The 18,810-nt window shown below is 43.7% G+C and overlaps 2 protein-coding genes across 2 annotated transcripts in view; one reads left to right on the top strand and one right to left on the bottom strand.

The window, feature by feature from the left end:
- Positions 1–949: 949 nt before the first annotated feature.
- On the top strand, positions 950–15,243 carry LOC115405104 (uncharacterized). The gene is made up of 10 exons (XM_030114566.1): positions 950–1,050; positions 1,244–1,346; positions 2,788–2,967; positions 3,323–3,511; positions 4,107–4,283; positions 4,824–4,965; positions 9,404–9,984; positions 11,071–11,215; positions 12,477–13,154; positions 15,188–15,243. Exons 1-10 carry the CDS (start codon positions 950–952, stop codon positions 15,241–15,243), a joined length of 2,352 nt encoding a protein of 783 aa, XP_029970426.1.
- A 1,264-nt stretch (positions 15,244–16,507) lies between these two features.
- drp2 (dystrophin related protein 2) overlaps positions 16,508–18,810 on the bottom strand; it is a 75,716-nt gene continuing 73,413 nt past the window's right edge. Inside the window, exons 22-24 of the mRNA XM_030104912.1 lie at positions 17,600–17,717; positions 17,387–17,473; positions 16,508–16,954 (exon numbers count right to left, since the gene is read on the bottom strand). Coding sequence (XP_029960772.1) covers positions 16,935–16,954; positions 17,387–17,473; positions 17,600–17,717 — 225 coding nt within the window. The 3' untranslated portion in view covers positions 16,508–16,934. The remainder of the gene's footprint in view (positions 16,955–17,386; positions 17,474–17,599; positions 17,718–18,810) is intronic.

The following is an 18,810-nucleotide window of genomic DNA, read 5'->3' on the forward strand; positions in this document are numbered from 1 at the left end:
CAGGGTGGACGTTTTACTTTTTTTTTATTAAGTCCCAGTGGTCATTGACACCTTTCCATGTATTCTTTTGTTGCTAGGATTTGGCATATCTATCACATTTTTTTTTTTTTTTTAACAATTGCTGCTCTTGAATGCTTAATGACTGCAGTCACATCCTCTGTGTTTTTCTTGTCAGTAATTTCACCTCTTCCTTCCTTTAGTTCTTTCAGATGCTTTTTTTTCTCTCTTTTTTTTTATCTATCTCTGTTTCTAATAGAGTAGTTTTTCCTACCCTGGTTTAGTTTTGAACCTGCACAATGACCCAAATGGACCTCATTACTGCACTGCAGTTTCCCAGTCTGCACACGAGGTACTTGATATCAGCTCAGTGGACCACGAGCTCGAATCTCCAAAGATGAAAAGCCATTTCCTTTCTGGTGCAGCAACTCTGGTTCGTGTCTCGCTCAAGGACACAATCCTGAGAATAGTGTGACCACAGTGGGACTTGAAACGGCTACCTACAGGTCAAACAAGGAGCAGCCAACCAGAGAGACCCTCATCTATTGTTTAAATCAGTGTTTCACAGTCCTGGGCCCGGAGTCTGCCCGACCTGCATGTGTTTAATGTCCACCTGCTTGGATAAATGGGTTCTTCTGAAGCCCGATAACTGCGGACTGCATCAGGATGAAAAAAGAAACACTTTTTTTTCTGCCATTTTTAAGCACAAAATGAAGTCAGTGGTGATATTTTATCAACAAAATATTTAATACAGCACTCATAAGAAAACTTCTAGTAATTATAGCTGTTTGAGGGCTTATTTTAGATTGAATTGTCCCTAGAAAAAGATTAACTAAGCACTCCCAGTGCACTTTCCTGTGTGAACTTGAGGTTTTCCAATGCCAGACCACAGCATCATCAGTCCATTACTGCATCAGCAGAGCGCCTCCTTCCAGAATGATCCCCTTCCAGAATGATCTCGTTCCAGAGTGATCTTTCTCCTCCACATGATGCCGGGCCCATTGGTCATCCCCACCTCTCCTGCTCCTTCCTGCAGGGACTGCCCCACCAATCGTAGGGGTAGGCGAGGGATTAGCTCCCGAGATTAAAGTGGCCATCTCCAAACCCTGTCTAATCCTGCCATCTGTCAAGAGAGCAGCGAAGCAGCCAACACTCTCTCTACACCGGGCTTATTAGAAAGCCAGAAGAGCACACACTTATATAGACATCTCAGAAAACACTGTCCCTTTTTTTTTTTCTTTATCAGGGTGACAATGGAGGAGACATATCTTTTGAACCATCCAGGAGTCAAGAAGTCAATTCTGGCTGGAGGCACTGGTCCGATGCCCCACTTTCCACCTGGGACTAAGGTATCCTACATGACCTGAAGGGTCCCGCGTTCAAACACTGTATAATTGAAATTCCTAGTACAATTGCTTTTGCTGTAATTATTATTTCAGAGAAAAACGTCTGTTTTATGGTTTATTTTTAGCCACGTGTTGCGTCGCACACTTCAATTAGAACCTGCTGAATTATTCATGAAGTATGGAAATGGATTCTGTTCCTGGCTCACGCACACAGAGCAAACATTTGGTCAACCAAATTGCAGCATGTTTTTTGGCACGGCGTCTTTGTTTCTGTTCACGAACTGATCTGCCGTTCTCCAACTTTTTTCCCCCTCCCCACTCACACTCAGCCATATGGCACCAGGCCCGGACAGCGTGCCAAGTGTTTTCCATGACAATGCCAGCATGAATTTCCATTTACCTGTGTGTCTGTATCACTGTGCAATGCACGTGTGTATGTGTGTGTGTATGTGCTGCTTCCACAGAGAAATGATCCCCAGTTGTTCACACAGCTATCAGGCCCACTTACAAAACACAATCTGCTATAAATAGAAGATTACATGGATATGAGCTCAATTTACAGTCAGGGTTATGGTAAAGCTTTCATCATTGTCTCACCTGCAGTCAAACAGATTGAACACATAATGAAAACCATCTGTGTGTGTGTGTTATATAACAAATGTCTGAAGTATATCATGACACCATAAGGTTCAACAATCTTTATTGTAAAGAATAAAAACCCAAGATTAGAATAACAACAGCAAGATAAAAGTAGGAAAAGAAGAAAGCTTCACAAAACTAAAAGATAAAAAGGATCCTCTTGAGGGAATCTTAAAAAAAGATTCCAACAGTTTCTCTAAGTTAAATTTGATTCATAAAGTTTTATCTGCAATATGTCAAAGATAGAAAAAAATCTTTTGAAAAGTGGCTTGTGTAACCTTGGTAGTGAGAAAAGTGAAGAAAATTTTGACTTTTTTATTTGAGATCGTCAGATTAAAAAACACATCTCATATCTAATGATAAGGTTTTCTAGGAATTGCATACATCCACATGAAGGGAAATCGTCTTTGAAAGTCGTTGCTCATCATGCCTAAAAAAATTGAATGAACAATTTTAAAACCCCAACACTCCTTTTCAAATTATGAGTGGTAATGACTTCATTTCTTGTTAAGCTTCTTTTTCTTCAAATGTGTAACTGTTTGTAGATCTGAATACACTTGAGTACCATCAAACTGTATTATTTGTTCCAGATCTTTTCAAAATTCAACTCATCAATTAATCAAATCCAATCATTCTACTTTATTCTATGGAAAAACAATGCAGCATTGTTCTGCTGCAAGTTCACGTTTTAAAATTGTCTGTTTATTGTTTGTTTGTTTGAATAATGCAATTAGCAGTCCCTGTAATGAACTGGCCACTGATGTGGCGTCCTTCATTAACGCCTCACTCCCTCTTTGCCCCCCAGCTGGTTTTCCATTTTCAGACGCTGTTGGACAACTTTGAGAGGACGGTCATCGACGACAGTCGCCTGGCTGGCAGACCGGCCGAGATCTTTGTGGGGAAGATGTTCAAGATGGAAGTGTGGGAGACCCTGCTGACCTCCATGAGGATCGGGGAGGTGGCTGAGTTCTGGTGCGATGCTGTGGTAAGCTGCGCTGCAGAATGCACGCACACATCAAAAGGCCCCTGAGCAAACCTTAAGTATGCCTTTATGCTCAGAGACGCCAGGCTTTTATTCCTCATTATGATGCACATGAACCAACCCTGTGTAGCCTACATGTTCGGCATTATAAACACAAATACGGCAATCTTTTGTGCAAATGTTGGTGTACTCCCTTCTGGAGAAAAATTCAATTTGCAAGTAAAATTGGGTGAATTCTTGTCTTTTTCCTTGTAGGGACTGATTGGCACAGGCTGGCAGCGCTCATGGGGTTAGCGTGATTACTTCTTGTGTGTCTTATTTTGGATCTGATGTTCTTGTTGATGTGACACTTTTGCAGCACACGGGCTTGTACCCCATTGTGTCCAAAGGAATGAGGCTGATTGCTCAGGGGAAAGACCCTCTGGAGGGCCAGCGACACATGTGTGGCATGGGAAACATGTTCCATTACCACTCCACAGGGTTTCCAGAGCTGGACGAGCTCATGCGAACCCCTCAGCCACTCATATTCATCATGGAGCTCTTACAGGTAAGCGTTAATGGAAAAACGCCACGTGTCACCCTGCATAACTGAAGGAGACACTGTTAAGCACTCATCTGTACTCTTATTTGTTTCAGTAAACGGCTGCTCTCACAGTTTTATATATATATATATCCACACACAGCCTGACAGTGAAAAAGACACATATACCTATTAATCTAATCCTTTCTCAGAGTTGAGACATGCTATTTGACAGCACTGACAGATCTCCAGCCTCTCTCTGGCTAAACAAATACAGCTTTGAAATAATGCATTTTCCAGAACAAGCCTGACACTCACCGGGGGGGTCCCACAGCAGTCCAAGTAAATTAAATCTGTGCACTTGCAGACAGTTTCATTGTTGTTTTTGTTATTTGATGCGTGGAGTGACATATCTTCAGCACTGGAAAATAATTCTTACACTAACAGAACAACGTATTGTCGAAGGCAAAGATACCGCCAGGATGCATTTGATTATCCGAGGTAAAAATCTGCACATAGTAAATAATGTGCAGAATGAATTCGCCGCTGCAATCCACCTGTTTCAGCGTTCGACTCCAATCACAGTTGTGTTGTGTTTGCCTCCTGCTCCCGCTGCTTCCAGGTAGGAGACCCCATGTCCTACCACCGAGAGTCCTGGATGATGGAGAAGGATGAGAAGCTGCAGACGGTGCCAACTCTCCACATGCAGGGCAACGCGCTGGTCAAGCAGCGACGGTTCAGCGAGGCCGCCAGCAAGTACAAAGAAGCCGTTCTGCTGCTGAAAACCGTCCAGTCCAAAGTGAGTGAAGGATGGGGGAGGGAGGACGAGACGGTGAACTGGGAGGTTTTCTAAGGATTTTAGGTTTTTGGGACATTCAGCTCATTCTTTTCCAGTGGGAGGTTCCTGTTTTCCTGTCTTGCTCTACTTCACTGTGTCCCTGATTACAGGAGGCTGGCGAAGGAAGAAGAGGGCGAGCGCTGTACTGTATAATACTGGAGGGAGAAAGGAAGTTCTATGTGTACAAGGTTTTATTAACCGAATATGTAGGAGTCTTAATACTTGAGATTAACTTTTGGCAGCTTTAGACATGTTCAGGGTTTATTGTTGGAAGCTTACACAGAGAGGAACTTGGTTCTCGCCGAGCTGTCTCGGCCGGAGAGGATATACCTTTGGTGTCTTCAGTGTCCTGAAGCCATGTCATGTTTAAATTTGTGTGAAAATATTTAAAACCTACTCAGCTCACATGAAATATTCAAATACCGTGTAGGAGCTGCCCGGCCAATACAGCTGCACAAAGAACATGTTTTTGTTCCTCTTTCTCCTCTTATATGTGTGTAGGAGATGCCGGGAGACATAGACTACATTAACTTGGGTCGTATGATCGTCCCCCTGGAGTTGAACTACTGCCAGTGCATGCTGGAGCTGGAGGAGTACTACGAAGTTATCGAGCACACCACCGAACTCCTGGAGAAACACAAAGGTAAAAGCAAAAGCTGGGTTAAATACACCTGCAAGGATTTTTATTTCTTAATTACGGAAATGAAATCATTGCATTACTCGCTGTTTCTTGCGGGATTTAATATAACTGGTGTAAACTTTGTGTTGCTTAGTTTTTTTTTTTTTTTGCATAATTGTACCAAACCTTGGAGCTGCATAGCTTTACTGGTGCTACCTGCTCACAGAGGTGCTTCAGATGAAGCGAGGTTATTTGTCACTCACTTATCTGACAAAGGCGTGAAACACCAAACATACCAGACGTTCAGTCCTCGAACCTATAAGCGCAAATGCAGAGAGAGAGAGAAAAAAAAGTTGTGCTGGTGTTATTTATGTAAGAGAGCCATTACTATTTAAAATATATGAAGATCTTTCAAACCATATTATTTTAAATTTTTTAAACAGCTGTAAATGTTTCAAGAGATGTTTTCTGCCTTAGACTTCAGGCTGTGTTTGCATCAATACATTTCCAACAACAGAGTTAGATTCTCTTTAGTCTAATGCTTCCTTACTGCATTACTTTTGTCCACCGGTTCTTTATTTATTCACCATCTTCCTTTAAAAGCTTAGTACATTACTGCTAAAGCAATTTTCTCTCTAGAATAGAATAACTAAGCCATCTATGTCATGTCAATTAGCACTGTAGCCAATTAAACGGGGTTTTCGCCATTTAATGACCATGTTTTCTGTCTGCTGTGACACTTCATGCCAATTCATGATTGTATTAAATATGCCAGTAATAAATACTTGCATTTGTATCTGTCATGTGGTGCAAACTGCCGCTACGCACTGTTTCAGACGTTTTTCCAGTTGAAGCTGCTGCGGAAAGATTCAGAACAGATGAGGCTGCAATATTCTACCAAATGAATCATCATTAAATCAAAACTGCAGGAGTCACTCTCAATTTTCTTTTCATTATTCACTCACAAACTGCTCGGTGGAAAGTGCTTCACGGTTTCACATCACAGCCACTCAGGTCTGAGTTTGGGGGGTTTTCTCTGTTGGGTTTGCATCTTATCTCCGCGTATGCATTCAGTAGTAAGAGGAAAGAGATAGATGGAGGATCGATGGATTCACTGAACATTTACTCAAACATGCTGAATGCTTCATTTAATGTGTTTGCTGGCATTGCATGCCAGTCATGTCTCACGCCCTTCACTGTTAAGGGAAGCGGTAGGCAGTTAACTGTGTGTTGATAAATCACTGCGTGCTGGAGGAAACAGCTGTGTCAAATTTGAGATGTAATCCTTTACCCTAGTGAAGGATAACATCTCCTGGTTGTTAAGTATTGTTATGTGTGACATGACGAGGGAGCAACTTTTCCCAGGTAACATCTTCGCTAGAAAACAAACAAGATAATATCTCAAACTGAAGATTTTTTTGGTTCAATTAAATGTTACAAATTCCGCAGATTAATGAGAGTGCACACATTTCTCTCCACCTCTGGATATGAGCTGTGAGAGTAAATTCAAGGCGTAATAAAACCCTGACAGGTCATGGCCTGATGCCTGCGTCGGGTTTACTGCGCTGTCTGCCGCGCGCTGCAGCCGAGTCTCCAGGAGGAGTGTGTAGGAGGGCTGAGGCTGACGTTCCTGAGGGTTTTACAGTCGGAGCAGCCTTGGGAATTGTACTGTCATACCCATGGCTACTCATATCCTGGAGGAGCCTCACATGTTGGCACAGTCTCCACTCCGGAGCCTCATGAATTATGCCCCCGTCCAGAAGCAGGATCCACAGAGGCTATCTTTATGTTACACTTTATTCCTCAGCCTGGATTTTCTGTTTTACAATCTCGCTCTCCGATTGAGTGTTTGTAGTGATGTTGTGGCGTCTCACATCTGTTTACACCGTCACAGAGCAGGTAAGTCACACTTCTGTAGTGGGATAAAAAAGAAAAACCCCGCGCTGCAAAATATTATAAAATATGGGAACTTGAGATAAGAGCATCAGGTGAAGAGGACAATAATGGATGAGCAAGTAATGACTCCAGTAAGTCAATCTAATAGCTTTTGAAGTGATAGGAACGCCATCGTGTGTGCATGTGTGTGTGCGGGTGTGTGTGTGTGATTGAAGAGGGAAGGTTGAAAACCTGCTTGTGAGTGAGCCTGAGCCTGACAGTGAGATGTGAAAGTGGTGGGCAGGGGTTTCTCAGCTCCACTGGTCCATTATGAAGAGATGTCACAAAACTGAGCCTTTAAAGAATGAGCCTTCTTCCAGTCGCACGACTGACCCTCCTCTTCACCTCTGCTTCTTTTTTTTTTTTTTTTCTCACCGTCTTTATTTTTGAAATCTACAAGGACTTTTCAAGCTGGAGATGTAATATTTTCCCACATTTCCTGTATACTGTATGTGTGCACATGTGGATTTGTGTCTGTATCTCTGTCTTTGCAGCGTGTGTTGGACTCCATACATGAGAAATGCACTTATTGACTTTCTTATGAAGTCAGACAAGACAGACTGAAACGTCTTCCTTTTCTTAAACATTAAACTTACATCTTTTCCCCTGTTATAGCTCCCGCTGTCAGTGATGTTGTGTTGTCTGAATCAGTTGAAATCAGCCACTTTTCTACTTTCATCCCTTCAGTCTAGTTGTTCGTTAGAGAAAGCCTCACTGCAGTGTCTCAGCTTTTGCCAGAGGCAACACTGAATTCTGTTAACTAGTGGCCAAATGAAGATTTAGAACAGAAGGAAATTGACTGCAGAGAAAAAGAAGAGAAAACTCCACCAACAGTGAGTAAAACAAACACAGGCCGAGGCCGCTCAGGATGTGTGTGTGTGTGTATGAGTTTGGGGAAAACCAGTTCTTCTATTTCTGCAGTGAGACATGTCTGTGAGGCTACAACCAGCAGCACATCAGTTTAGTTTGCCACAAAAAAACAGGAACCAGTCTGACTCTGGCCAGAGGAAACAGATTCTACCTCGCTAAATACTGCCCCGTATTTTGCAGTTTGTTTGCTTTCTCCATGCAAGAAACCGTAAAAACAAACATTTTTTTTCGCCGCTCTACAATTTCCGTTTTCATTTAACTGATTTCTAGGAGTGTTTCAACTCTCGCAAATAAGCTGTAAGCAGGAATTAAATGCACCACTGAGAGGGTTTTCTGCACCATTATTTTAAACAGCATTTTGTACATTTTTTTTAGGCCACATAGTAGTTGCATTTATTCTAATGCTTTAGCTTGGAAACACTTAGAAAGAACGTTTCTTTGATAATACGATTCCAACTCAAAAGTTCCAGTTTATAAAGGCATGCTGGGCATTTTTTGCCCATTTTTTTTTCCTGAATCAGTTTCTCATTCCTCCTTTTTCTTCTTGGTTCTGCTGCTGGAAAAGCAGCCATCACAGGGTTGCAGGTTTGATCCCCCATCACACTCTTTCCATGTCTTCAAGTGTTCTTGGGCAAGAAACTGAACTCTGAATTATTTCTAATGGAGGCTGAGTCCCTTGCGTGACTGCTGCTACACTTCTGAATGGATGAATGACTAACTAACAAACTGTACTATGTAAAGTGAATTCCATCTAACTTTAATGAATGTTTCTGTCACATCTGACTGTAATGCAGACGGCAATACATTCATTGTATGTGAATGTGCAGTGTAAGCTGAAGTCAAACATCGGCAGTCCTGATTTATAAGACATATCTTATGTGACAAAACTTTTATGTTAACATTTGCTGGCTGCAATGCAATACAGAGCACACTGAGCATGAATTGTCTTGTAGGACTCTGCGTTTTAGTTCTTTGTTGGTTTTCTTTTTCAAATTTTCACAACTAATAACTCACAAACAGATTAAAGATGTGCGACTAAATGAACGGCAGCACATCAGTTTAGTTTGGCACAAAAAACAGGAACCAGTCTGGCTCTGTCACAACACTGCATGGAGACTTTTTCAGAAGCTGATCCAAGTTGCTTTTCAAACGGACTCGCTCGCTGCATCGTTGCTCATTTCCACAATTCAAAGAAAATGATGCAGCAAATAAGCCACAGTTTGTTTTAACCAGACCAAACACACCTTCAGTGACCAGACACCACAACTGTTACTTTGACGACAAATAATGTTTGTTTTTTTAAAAGTGCCCTGCAGAAGTAATTGATCCTGGCAGAAGCGATCTGCTTCCTGCTACTTAATTCAACCTTATTATTGCATTTGATCTGTGTCTTGGAGATAATACATGTTTAAATTACAAAATGTCAAACAGTAACCCATATAGATCAGTATGAAATAAAGGTGCAGCATACATAGATTATTTGCGAACTCAGAGCTGGTGATAAATAGACATAATCACAGCTCTTCACGGCTCCTTGTCCAAAAAGACAAATTACTACCAGAGCAGACAGAACAGAATTATTATTGAATTTTTGGGTCAAACATGATTAACTGTATTTTTGTTTTGTGTGTGTTTTTTTCCCCCTCATGTTGCTCAGACTGTGTGAAGGGCTACTACAAGAGAGCCAAGGCTCACGCTGCTGTGTGGAACGAGAAGGAGGCCCGGAGGGACTTCAACATGGTGGCCCAGCTGGACGTCACCCTGGCCAGGCTGATCCACCGAGAGCTGAACGCCCTGTCGGAGCGCATGAGGGAGAAGTACTGGGAGGAGAAGGAGAAGTACTGGAACATGCTGGAGAAACAGGAGAACAAGAATGAGAGCGAGCAAGAAGAGGAGGAGACAGAGAAAGAGTCGGATGATAAACAGCAGCGAGCGGATGACGAAAGTGTGACCGCAGCGCCCGATGATGGAGTGGAAAAAGATCTGTGTGAATCTCCAGACTCTAAAAACGAAAATGATCCGCCCACTGAGGGAAAAGGTGCCAAAGAGGAGGCCAAACCGTCTGCGAACAGCCCGGACACCTCGGATAAATATGAGGGGAAGAACTGGCAGCTGATGTTACGCCTGGTCATGCTGCTGCAGAAAGAAGGAAACTTTCTCATTAAAGAAAAACGCTTCCAGGAAGCTTCGGAGAAGTTCAAAGAGGCCATTGATTATGTGGACTTCCTGCCAAATAAGGTAGAAGGAAATGTGGTGTAGCAGTGGTTAGTACTGTAGCGTGGTCCCCTGTGTAGAAGCCCCTGTGTGGAGTTTACATGTTTTAACCTCGGCCTCCACTCACCATCCAGAGCCATGAACAAACTCTATTAGATTAAGGTTACCAGCTCAGTGGTTTTCACCACGTGTTGCTGTGGGTTAAGTGTTTTAGTTCATGCTCAGATTTGGACATAACTTGATTTGTCTGCACATTACAAGAATATCTGTGTGTCCAACACTGCCCGGCTCCACCCAGAGCCCACCTGCCTCCCTTATCCTGTTAGTCAAGTGATGGTATCCCTGATGGACAGCCACCCTGTTCAGCTGCTACCTTATCTTTTTTTCCAGTGCTGGCTGTAAAAATCTATAGCTTTCTGTACATCAGGTATAGATACAGTGGGTATAGAAGTGAAAGGAAATTTGTTTCTTTTTATAGAAATAATATGCATGATAGAAGTTGTTGTTGTGACGTTGTCCAGATGGTCTTCATGGTTCATATTCGCCGCTTCCACAGCCACCAGTGTGATTCTTTGCCTGTGATGAATAGTCAGAAATGCCAGAAAGTAGGCTTAGAAAAGCACTGTAGCTCGGTGTCGCCTGTAAACTGTAATCATGTGTCATTCCTGCTTTTTTTTTTACTGAAGAGCAGCTGTGGCATTGTAGGTACGCTGGCAAAGTGAGGAGCAGAAAAAGAACTCTAAAAATAACAGTGATCCACAGAGATATCACTGTCACAGCACAAGCCTGTGCTTCGTTCCTCTTTCTTAAACTCTCTCCTCTGCCACACCTCACTGTCTTACCCCCCCCCCCTACGCCTTCCATACACAGAAAATTACGTCCTCTTATCAACTCACACTATTCCATCCTCATTTCTCCTCCTTACCTCAGACCCCATCTCAGTGAGCCTTCAGTCTGCTCCATCATTCCCAATTCTTCATTTCACTGTCTGCGTATTTGTTTCTCACACTTCCATTTTTGTCTCATCTTCTCAGCATTTCCTCGGCCATACATCACCCTCTGCCCTCGGCTTCCCTCCTCACGTCCAGTTTGTCCACTCTGTTTTCTCAGGAGGTGGACATAAAGGAGGACGACATGGAGTCGCTGGAGAAAGTACGTCTTCCTCTGGCTCTCAACCTCAGCCAGTGCATGCTGGAGCTGAAGGAATACCAGCAAGTGGTGGACATCAACAACGACCTTCTGAAGAAGCATAGAGGTAGTGTGGAAAACCAAAAAAAAGGGAGATGGGCGCATATACAGTACTTCTTCATAGGTGAAGATCAATTCTGACTTCAACGATACTCAAACACTTGAAGTTCAAGGCTGCTTTAGGTTGTCTTCATTGAAAATGAGCCATTAACTGTTGTTTAAAATAGAATATTTTTTTTTATATTTGTGACACATGAGACACATGGCACATAAGAAGGGGAGACAGATTTTCCACGTCAGCTGAAATTTTCCATCAGAAGCATTGACATGTTGACAATGGGGGGGGTGGATTCTCTCCTACTTCCCCTGAAAATAATGATTAAGGTAATTAAAGTTTATGCAAACAGGATATTTGCAGCAAAATGCAATGCACACTTTTTTTCTTTAATAAGTGATTTGGCCTCATCTCTCTGGACATGTGAGATTCAGTGCTGAAACATTTCAAACCGTTGTTTCAACGTTTCCAAGCTGCAGCACTTCACTCAGAAAACAGTTTCCATTTAAGTGTTGATGTAGTAACATTCATTTACACGAGAAGCAATAAATTTGTCTCCAGTCATAGTAAGAAATAACTCAACAAAGGCAGGTATACGTACATCAAATGGGCCAAATCCCGCCGAACTCTTAGTCCCCTCCGGCCCACTGATGTTAGTGTGACAATGAAATTTGTAGCTCAAGGTGAAGCAGAAGAGTCTTCTTTTGATGTAGAAATAGATGACTACGTGCAAGTTTCGTTTAGTTTTTTTCTTTCTTTTTTCTGCACATGCCATCATTTCTCAGCTTACAAATGTGAACATCTGATGCCAGGAAAAACGCCTGGCTCCCAGCAAACGCCTGCATTCACTCCGCAACAGCCCTTGATCTGTCTGTTTACCCGAGAAAGAAGAAACCAAACATTCGCAACTGCAATGCTGCGTCTCTCTTTTGTTCCCCTGGCACCCACCCATGGACATCACAGTCAAAAAACGAATTCACTGTTTTCTTTTTGTTTCAGCTGTGATGAATTATTTATAGTTGAGGCTGATCTGAAATGGTTGTTCTTACGCTTTCCTTTTCCCTTCATTTACTCCTCTCCGGCTTTCGGCTTCTTCTTCAGTTGGTCTCCTGTCCCTCCACTGGAATTCAGCCTGCTTCCTTCATCCTCCCTCTGATAGATTATTATACCTTTAGCTGCTTTCTAGCTCTATTTTTTTTTTTTTTTTTTTTTGCTGACCTTATAATGTCACAAAGCTCTTTTACCAATAACACTGTCCCGGCCTCCTTCGCAGGTAACTTCAAGGCGGTGTACCAGAGGGCACGGGCGCACGTGGCACTGTGCAATGAGGATGAAGCCCGGCGAGATTTAAATCTGGTGGAGACATTAGATCCAACATTCAAACCCTTTGTTCGCCAAGAACTAAAGAAGCTGGGCGATGCCGTACGCACTCGGCATGCTCTCCAGAATAAGACTTACTGGGATACAACGCAGGAGAGGTGGGGGCCTGGTGGAAGCAAAACAAAGAGTGCAGCAAAAAAGAAGAAAGTGAAGTTCTCTCAGAAAACCACAGAAGTGAAATCTGAAGCGGATAAGGAAACTGAAAAGAGTGATATTCAAGAGAGGGAGAGCTCAGAGAAACACCCCCCTGCTGAGGCAGAGGGAGCGAGTGATGCGGAGAAAAATCCAGATGCGAACGCCGAGCAGCCCGATGAACAGTCAGAGTGTGTGAGAATGAGTGGAGAGGGGTTAGATAATGAAAATATAGAGAGGGCTGTGGCTCATGAAGCCGGCCTGGGTGCACCAGATAATCGTGCAACAGATAAAGACAGCAATCCAGTGCCCACCAGCTCAGGCAAAGATAATGTCGTGAGCAACAGATCAGCGTGCGATAAGGGCAAAAAGAAGGTCAAATGCCAATCAAATCCTGCACCGGACTCAAACAGAACAAGCCAGGGGAACAAAGACACCAGTAAGACAGGAAATGGCGACTTTCAATCACAATAGACCAATGAGTTTCAATTTGTCATCAAGAATCAAAGGTCACAGCAAAGCTGTGGTCAGAGAGATGAATATACTGGATGGATGGAGAAGAAAAGTAGTCGTAAAGTCTCAAAACAGAAAATATTGATTCTGATACAGGAAAAAAAATCCAAGTATAAAGCCACGAGAAATAAATATAAACAGCTTACATTTGGCACCATTCGGAGTTTAGTTTCATTACCGAATCCTCAAAGCAATAACAACAGGAGCATAAAAAGCACAGACAGGCTCGCAGTTTGCCAAATACAAAGTTTTATTTCTGTACACAAAGAGTAGAAAGCAGCCAGTAACCCACTTGTTATTACAGTAAAAAGCCTTTCTTCAGAAAACTTTTTACAGATTAAAAACTCCAGAGAAAAGACAGCAAGTAGTGTGAGATCTGGACAATAACAGAAAATCAAAACCATCAAACAAGAAACATTTTAATGAGTGATGAGGTATATTAATGGTGATTAAAAAAAAAAAAAAAAGAAAAAAGTTCAACAGTAAAATATGAGTGTGTACGTTTATTTGTGTTAAAGTTACCCACACCTTTTCTGAGGTTAGGTGATTCGTCGCCCTGTGTTACGTGAGAGACGTTACATGTTGAGATGCATAATGCAAACACAGGCGGGGGAGTAACGGTGGGGCTTATTCACAATTTAGTCAACTCCATGCGATAACGATATTGGTAGTCGTGCTCTCTGGTGCTTTGGGGACGGCCTTTTTTTTTCTGTAATCACGGGGAGCAGAGTGTGTCAGTGTGTGTGTGTGTGTGTGTGTGTGTGTGTGTGTGTGTGTGTGTGTGTGTGTGTGTGTGTGGGGAGCAGAAAGGCATGGCGCCACTGGCTGTATAGATATTTGCACATGGATCCGATCACAGACTCACACAGGGATGAGACCCACTGTGTAACACTCCTGCAGCTGGATCAACACTCACTGAGGCGGCGGCGTCAAACAGCAGCAGAGTGTGAATTCAACTAGAATATGTGATACCGAAATGTTATTGTCAGTCTGCCCCCTGTTTACCGCCCTAAAATAAACATGAGGAACGTTGACATCTTGCCCTGTGGATGATGCCTCCTTCGCTTTCTTATTCAAACAAAGCTATTACTGTTGCATCAATTTCTGTAAACAAAAGACAAATAAAAGGAGATGCAATGTGTAATGAGTAATCATGAGAGTCTAATGAGATGTGTAAATACTATTAGATAAATGCCTATGAATAAACATTACTTGACATGGCTTCTTCTTCTTCTGCTTCTTTTATTTTTTTTTTCTTTCTCCCACGAACTGAGCGACTGCCTTTGTCCCGTCTTTTGGGAGCTCGAACAAAACAAACGCTTAAGCCGCGCTGACGCCGAGACGGATTCAACATATAATATTGACTATCTTCAGCAGCTGAGCAGGCTTCAGGAAGTGAAGAAAAGGAGAGTTGTGTTTGGGAAACAAGGCGCTCTCTCTCTCTCCCTCTCTCTCTCTCTCTCTCCATCTCTCGCTTCCCTTAAGGCTATTAGCATTTGTATTATGAACAGCACATCACCTTTCCAACTCACAAACCTGTGGATCTGCATCCTTGGGGACAGTTCCCTAGCAACAGTATCAAAACTAACAGGCAGCGAGTGCCGAGGAGGAAGATGTCAAATGTGAGTGCTACGTGCCTGGAGGTGGGGGGGGCGCCCGTAATGAAAGCAGCACATGGGTTTCGCACTCATGCATGTGGGGTCAGTGTGCCTTTTTAAGGTTTGAGAGGAATCCACTTGTGGTTGTGTGTGTGTCAGCGTCTTGGGCTTCTGTGTGAGCATTAGGTGGCACGATTGCTGGGAAACACACAAGGCCAGAGCCTCATTGTTTCAGGCAAACTCCAGTCCTGCTTCTGGAGATTTTGCTGTAGCAGGCACATCAAAGAGGATCTCTCCCACCAGCCCTCCAGCAATAAATGGATCTATTTTTCTCTACTTTTTTGCTACTCTTGTCTCTCAGATCTCCAGTTCCTCCAAGCAGCCCTGGCATCAGAAGTTCACCCTTTAAAGGCCTGAGCTAACTGGCTCCAATCTATGGATGTTCACATGCTGCGAGCCACACTTTTCTATTCTTTCTGTCACTTCCAATCAACCGCAGTGCTGCCAAGGGACTGACAGACACCGATACACAAAGACGGGCGCCTGATGCAACCGCCTTCCCTGAATGTAAGACACAACAAGAAAAACAAGCATCCAGAAAGACTCATTCCCATCCTGTGTGGATTCAGTTTGATTTTAAGGCATTAATTGACTGTGCTATATTCAGAGCAGAATTCGCAAAAAAAAACCAAAAAAAAACAGGAATCCTTTTGTAAACTTAAAAGCAGTTGGAGAAACAAATAACAAAGTCAAAGCTACAGTTGAATCTGCACGGGAATGAAGCGTTGCTGAGGATGGAGACACTGCAGGACTGCTTTACTTCGGTGTGCCTAACACAGACCAGCGAACAGCGTCTGGAATTAGGCGAGTAAAGAGAAATAGTGATTCAGCCTGGAGCTCCATCTTTTCCTTTTCTCCGCACACAGCAGGATAACAGTAAAATCCCAGAGTGCAGGCCCACATGCTGATATTTATCGGCCGAGATTTCCTCAACAAAGCCTAATTCCAGTCACAATACAAACTAGTCGGAAGCTGAGGACTCGTCCGAATCCCACAAGACAGGAAATGGATCTCCATTTTCATGAAAGCGGATACGGTGTGTATTTGCATTGATGCAGCGGTGTGCATCGTATTGATCATGCAGGGGAGCAATTTGTGCATAATGCAGGAAGGTGTATTGCGAAAGGGAAGTCTGTATGTAGCAGCATATGTGAGCGCACGGACAGTGAGTGCAAATGGTTTCTGCACGGGAGTAAAGGGCTCACTTAGGAGAGGCGAGCAATGGGAGCGACAAGCAGTTTGAGAGGATTAGAGGAACTCAGTGTGTGCATACAGAGGCGCTGTGCGAGCGGGCACTTTGGCTGTCTTAAATAAATCATGGATTTAACTGATGATGTGTCATTCTCACAAAGTAAATAAGCTGGCTGTGGGTGCTGTCAACCGCTCGGCGAGTCTGCGCCACGCACCCACATGAAGTGCCGTCAGCCCAGCCCCGATTTAGTTTACACAATTCGCTTTAACTCACCACCCGTCGTTATGAATTCAAAAGGAAGAAAGATGAAAACACACGTGAGGAGGGGAAAAAAAAAAAACACAAACACTCAACGTACAGGCATTTTGACATTACAAGGGACATCCTTCCTATTCCTATTGTTGCATTTTTTTTTTTTTTTTAAATCTATTCTCTTCATGGAAGGTCCAATTTGTGCTGTGGACTGATGTAAAGCTTCACACCTCCAAACGACTACACAGATACTGGTAAAGCACAGTGTCTTGGCTGGGCGTTCTCCCTTCGCTTTCGTCTCTCCCTGACCTGCTGCTGATGCTGCTTCCCTTTGGCTCGTTAACATGGAGTCGGACTGCACCGCTGAAGGGACGAGGCACAGGCCGGCCAAAAGGACATCAGCGTGAGCCTTCAGCACTTCGCATGAAAAAGGCTTTTAGTGCACTGAGTTCCAGTGGAGGGTTAGCTTTAAAGTCTTAAAGCCGCTGCGGCGGTCACAGGGCCCGATGCGTTGTGGCCTGACCCCAGCTGTGTGTGCAGCTTCTCCCTCCGCCATCAAGCATTCTTTCAGGCTTCCTCTCCGCCCCTCCGGGCCAACTTGGGGTTAGATGTGTGAGGTGGTGCCTGAAATTAGGAGACGGAATAGACAGAGAAGCAGAGAGAGCTTTCATTAGTTCAGGAACACATGCAAAAGACCAAGACGCTGTTCTTGGCTATAACTAAGAAGGCTATAATTATTATAATCCCTTTCTTTGTTAAAGTTACAGGCTTTGGCTTGTAGAGAAAATTGCATTTTAAATGTAACGGGACAGCTTGAAAAGTGTGTGACAGTGATGCTCTACGTCTTCCTTTGCGACAGTCTCAGCCTTTCTCTTATCTTACTCCTCCTCCTCCCGGCTATTTAATCTCTTTGTCCCTCCCCTCCCGGACTATCGACCCACAGCAGTACATATTTGCTCTCCTCTCCATCTCTGCATTCCCGAGCGCCGCGGACGAGGAGAAGAGTCCGAGCGTGACGCGCTCCGGCAGAGACGTGCGCAGGCGAGCTGAACTCACCTGGCTCGGAAGGGAAGACGTTCCTCAGCTGCTCGATGACCTCCTGGAGCTGCAGCACCGTGTCCTGCTCATGCTCCAAATCATCTCCTGTATGCACACACACACACACACACACACCAAATGTTACCGCGTATCGAGTGAATGCATGGCTTCACATTCTGCATGCGTGCGAAGTGTCTGTTCCACATCTGAGCCCGGCTGCACGTCCCTGACCTGCGGCCTCAGTGTCAGTCGTCTCTCTGCTGGCCGGCTCTCCGTGGTGACCCCCTCCGGACACAGGGGAAGACAGGGTTGACGGTTCTGATCCATTTGCCTCTGAATCGTCTTTGGGCTATTTCATTAGAGAGAAAAAAAAAAAAAAATCACCATTCAGTTTAAATAATTGCTTGGATTCATCCTTGCTTTAGACCTCGCTTCGTCTTTCAGATAGCAACAAATGCGGCGTGTGGTGGCACTCCGCCAGCCAGCAGCTCTCAAATGGCATCTCAGAGTGAAATTATTTAAGAGAGGCAATTTTGTCCAACAGCTGTTACACAAATTCATCAGGTTACTGCTATTTGTGCTTTGATAGGAAGATAAGAAGACGGGGACTGGCGCCGCACAGCGCAGTGATACAGAAAGCACACTGACAGAGATGGATGGAAATCTTAACTCACAATCAAATGTGCATAATGTAACTCTCGAGGATATTATAGGCAATGTACCATCGCTTGTATTGTTTTTAGCAACCGCGGAGTAATACTCAAGAGGTGGGTGAGATCAGTCGATGCAATGCAACAGAAGATTCTGCAGAGCGGGATCGTATAGACACATCTACCACTATAGAGGTAGATCCAACAGATTTGACTTTCTGAGGAAATGAAACTGTGTTTTCAGAGTGGGGAGAAAAGAAAAGAATTCGAACAGCCCTTTTTCCTCTCTTCCTCCCTCCTCCTCCTCCTCCTCACATCCTCGTCTGTCTTCTCTCTTAATTTCCAAGTCTTTCACCTGGAGAAGCAGTTTCTTGTCAGTCTTTCTCAGTGTCTCTCTCCCCTCCTGTAAATCACTCCCCTTTCCTTTGTTTCAAGTCAGTGGCCCAGGCATGCAATTCAAACACCCCATTGTCAAGAATTTACACCTCATTATAGTAAGCAGTAATGTCACCTTCCACTTTCCCCATCCATCTGTCGACTCTCCTTCATTCCGCAGCAAATCCTTTTATGTGTTGCTCCAGTGTCTCAGCTCTCTCCGTGCCGCCCTTCTCTTGTATACCCATTTCCTTTTCCAACATGTGCACTCCTTGCCTCTTTATACATGTATAAATGTATTTGAAGGACTGCACTGCCTGATGTATGCAGTGTGATGCATACAAATTTTTGAAAAGCATTGAATATGAATTTCCTCTCTCTGCACCTTTTATTCATACTGCAGTCACTGAAACTTGC

Source organism: Salarias fasciatus, chromosome 2 (genome assembly GCF_902148845.1).
Source record: "Salarias fasciatus chromosome 2, fSalaFa1.1, whole genome shotgun sequence".
Taxonomy (NCBI): domain Eukaryota; kingdom Metazoa; phylum Chordata; class Actinopteri; order Blenniiformes; family Blenniidae; genus Salarias; species Salarias fasciatus.

What these genes read in the sequence shown, in the direction of transcription:
- LOC115405104 (XM_030114566.1), top strand. Translation starts at nt 950, where the DNA reads ATGATCTCGTTCCAGAGTGATCTTTCTCCTCCACATGATGCCGGGCCC. An exon ending in TCATCATGGAGCTCTTACAG is followed by an intron (nt 3,512 to 4,106) that starts GTAAGCGTTAAT and finishes CGCTGCTTCCAG; the next exon opens with GTAGGAGACCCCATGTCCTA. An exon ending in ACTCCTGGAGAAACACAAAG is followed by an intron (nt 4,966 to 9,403) that starts GTAAAAGCAAAA and finishes CATGTTGCTCAG; the next exon opens with ACTGTGTGAAGGGCTACTAC.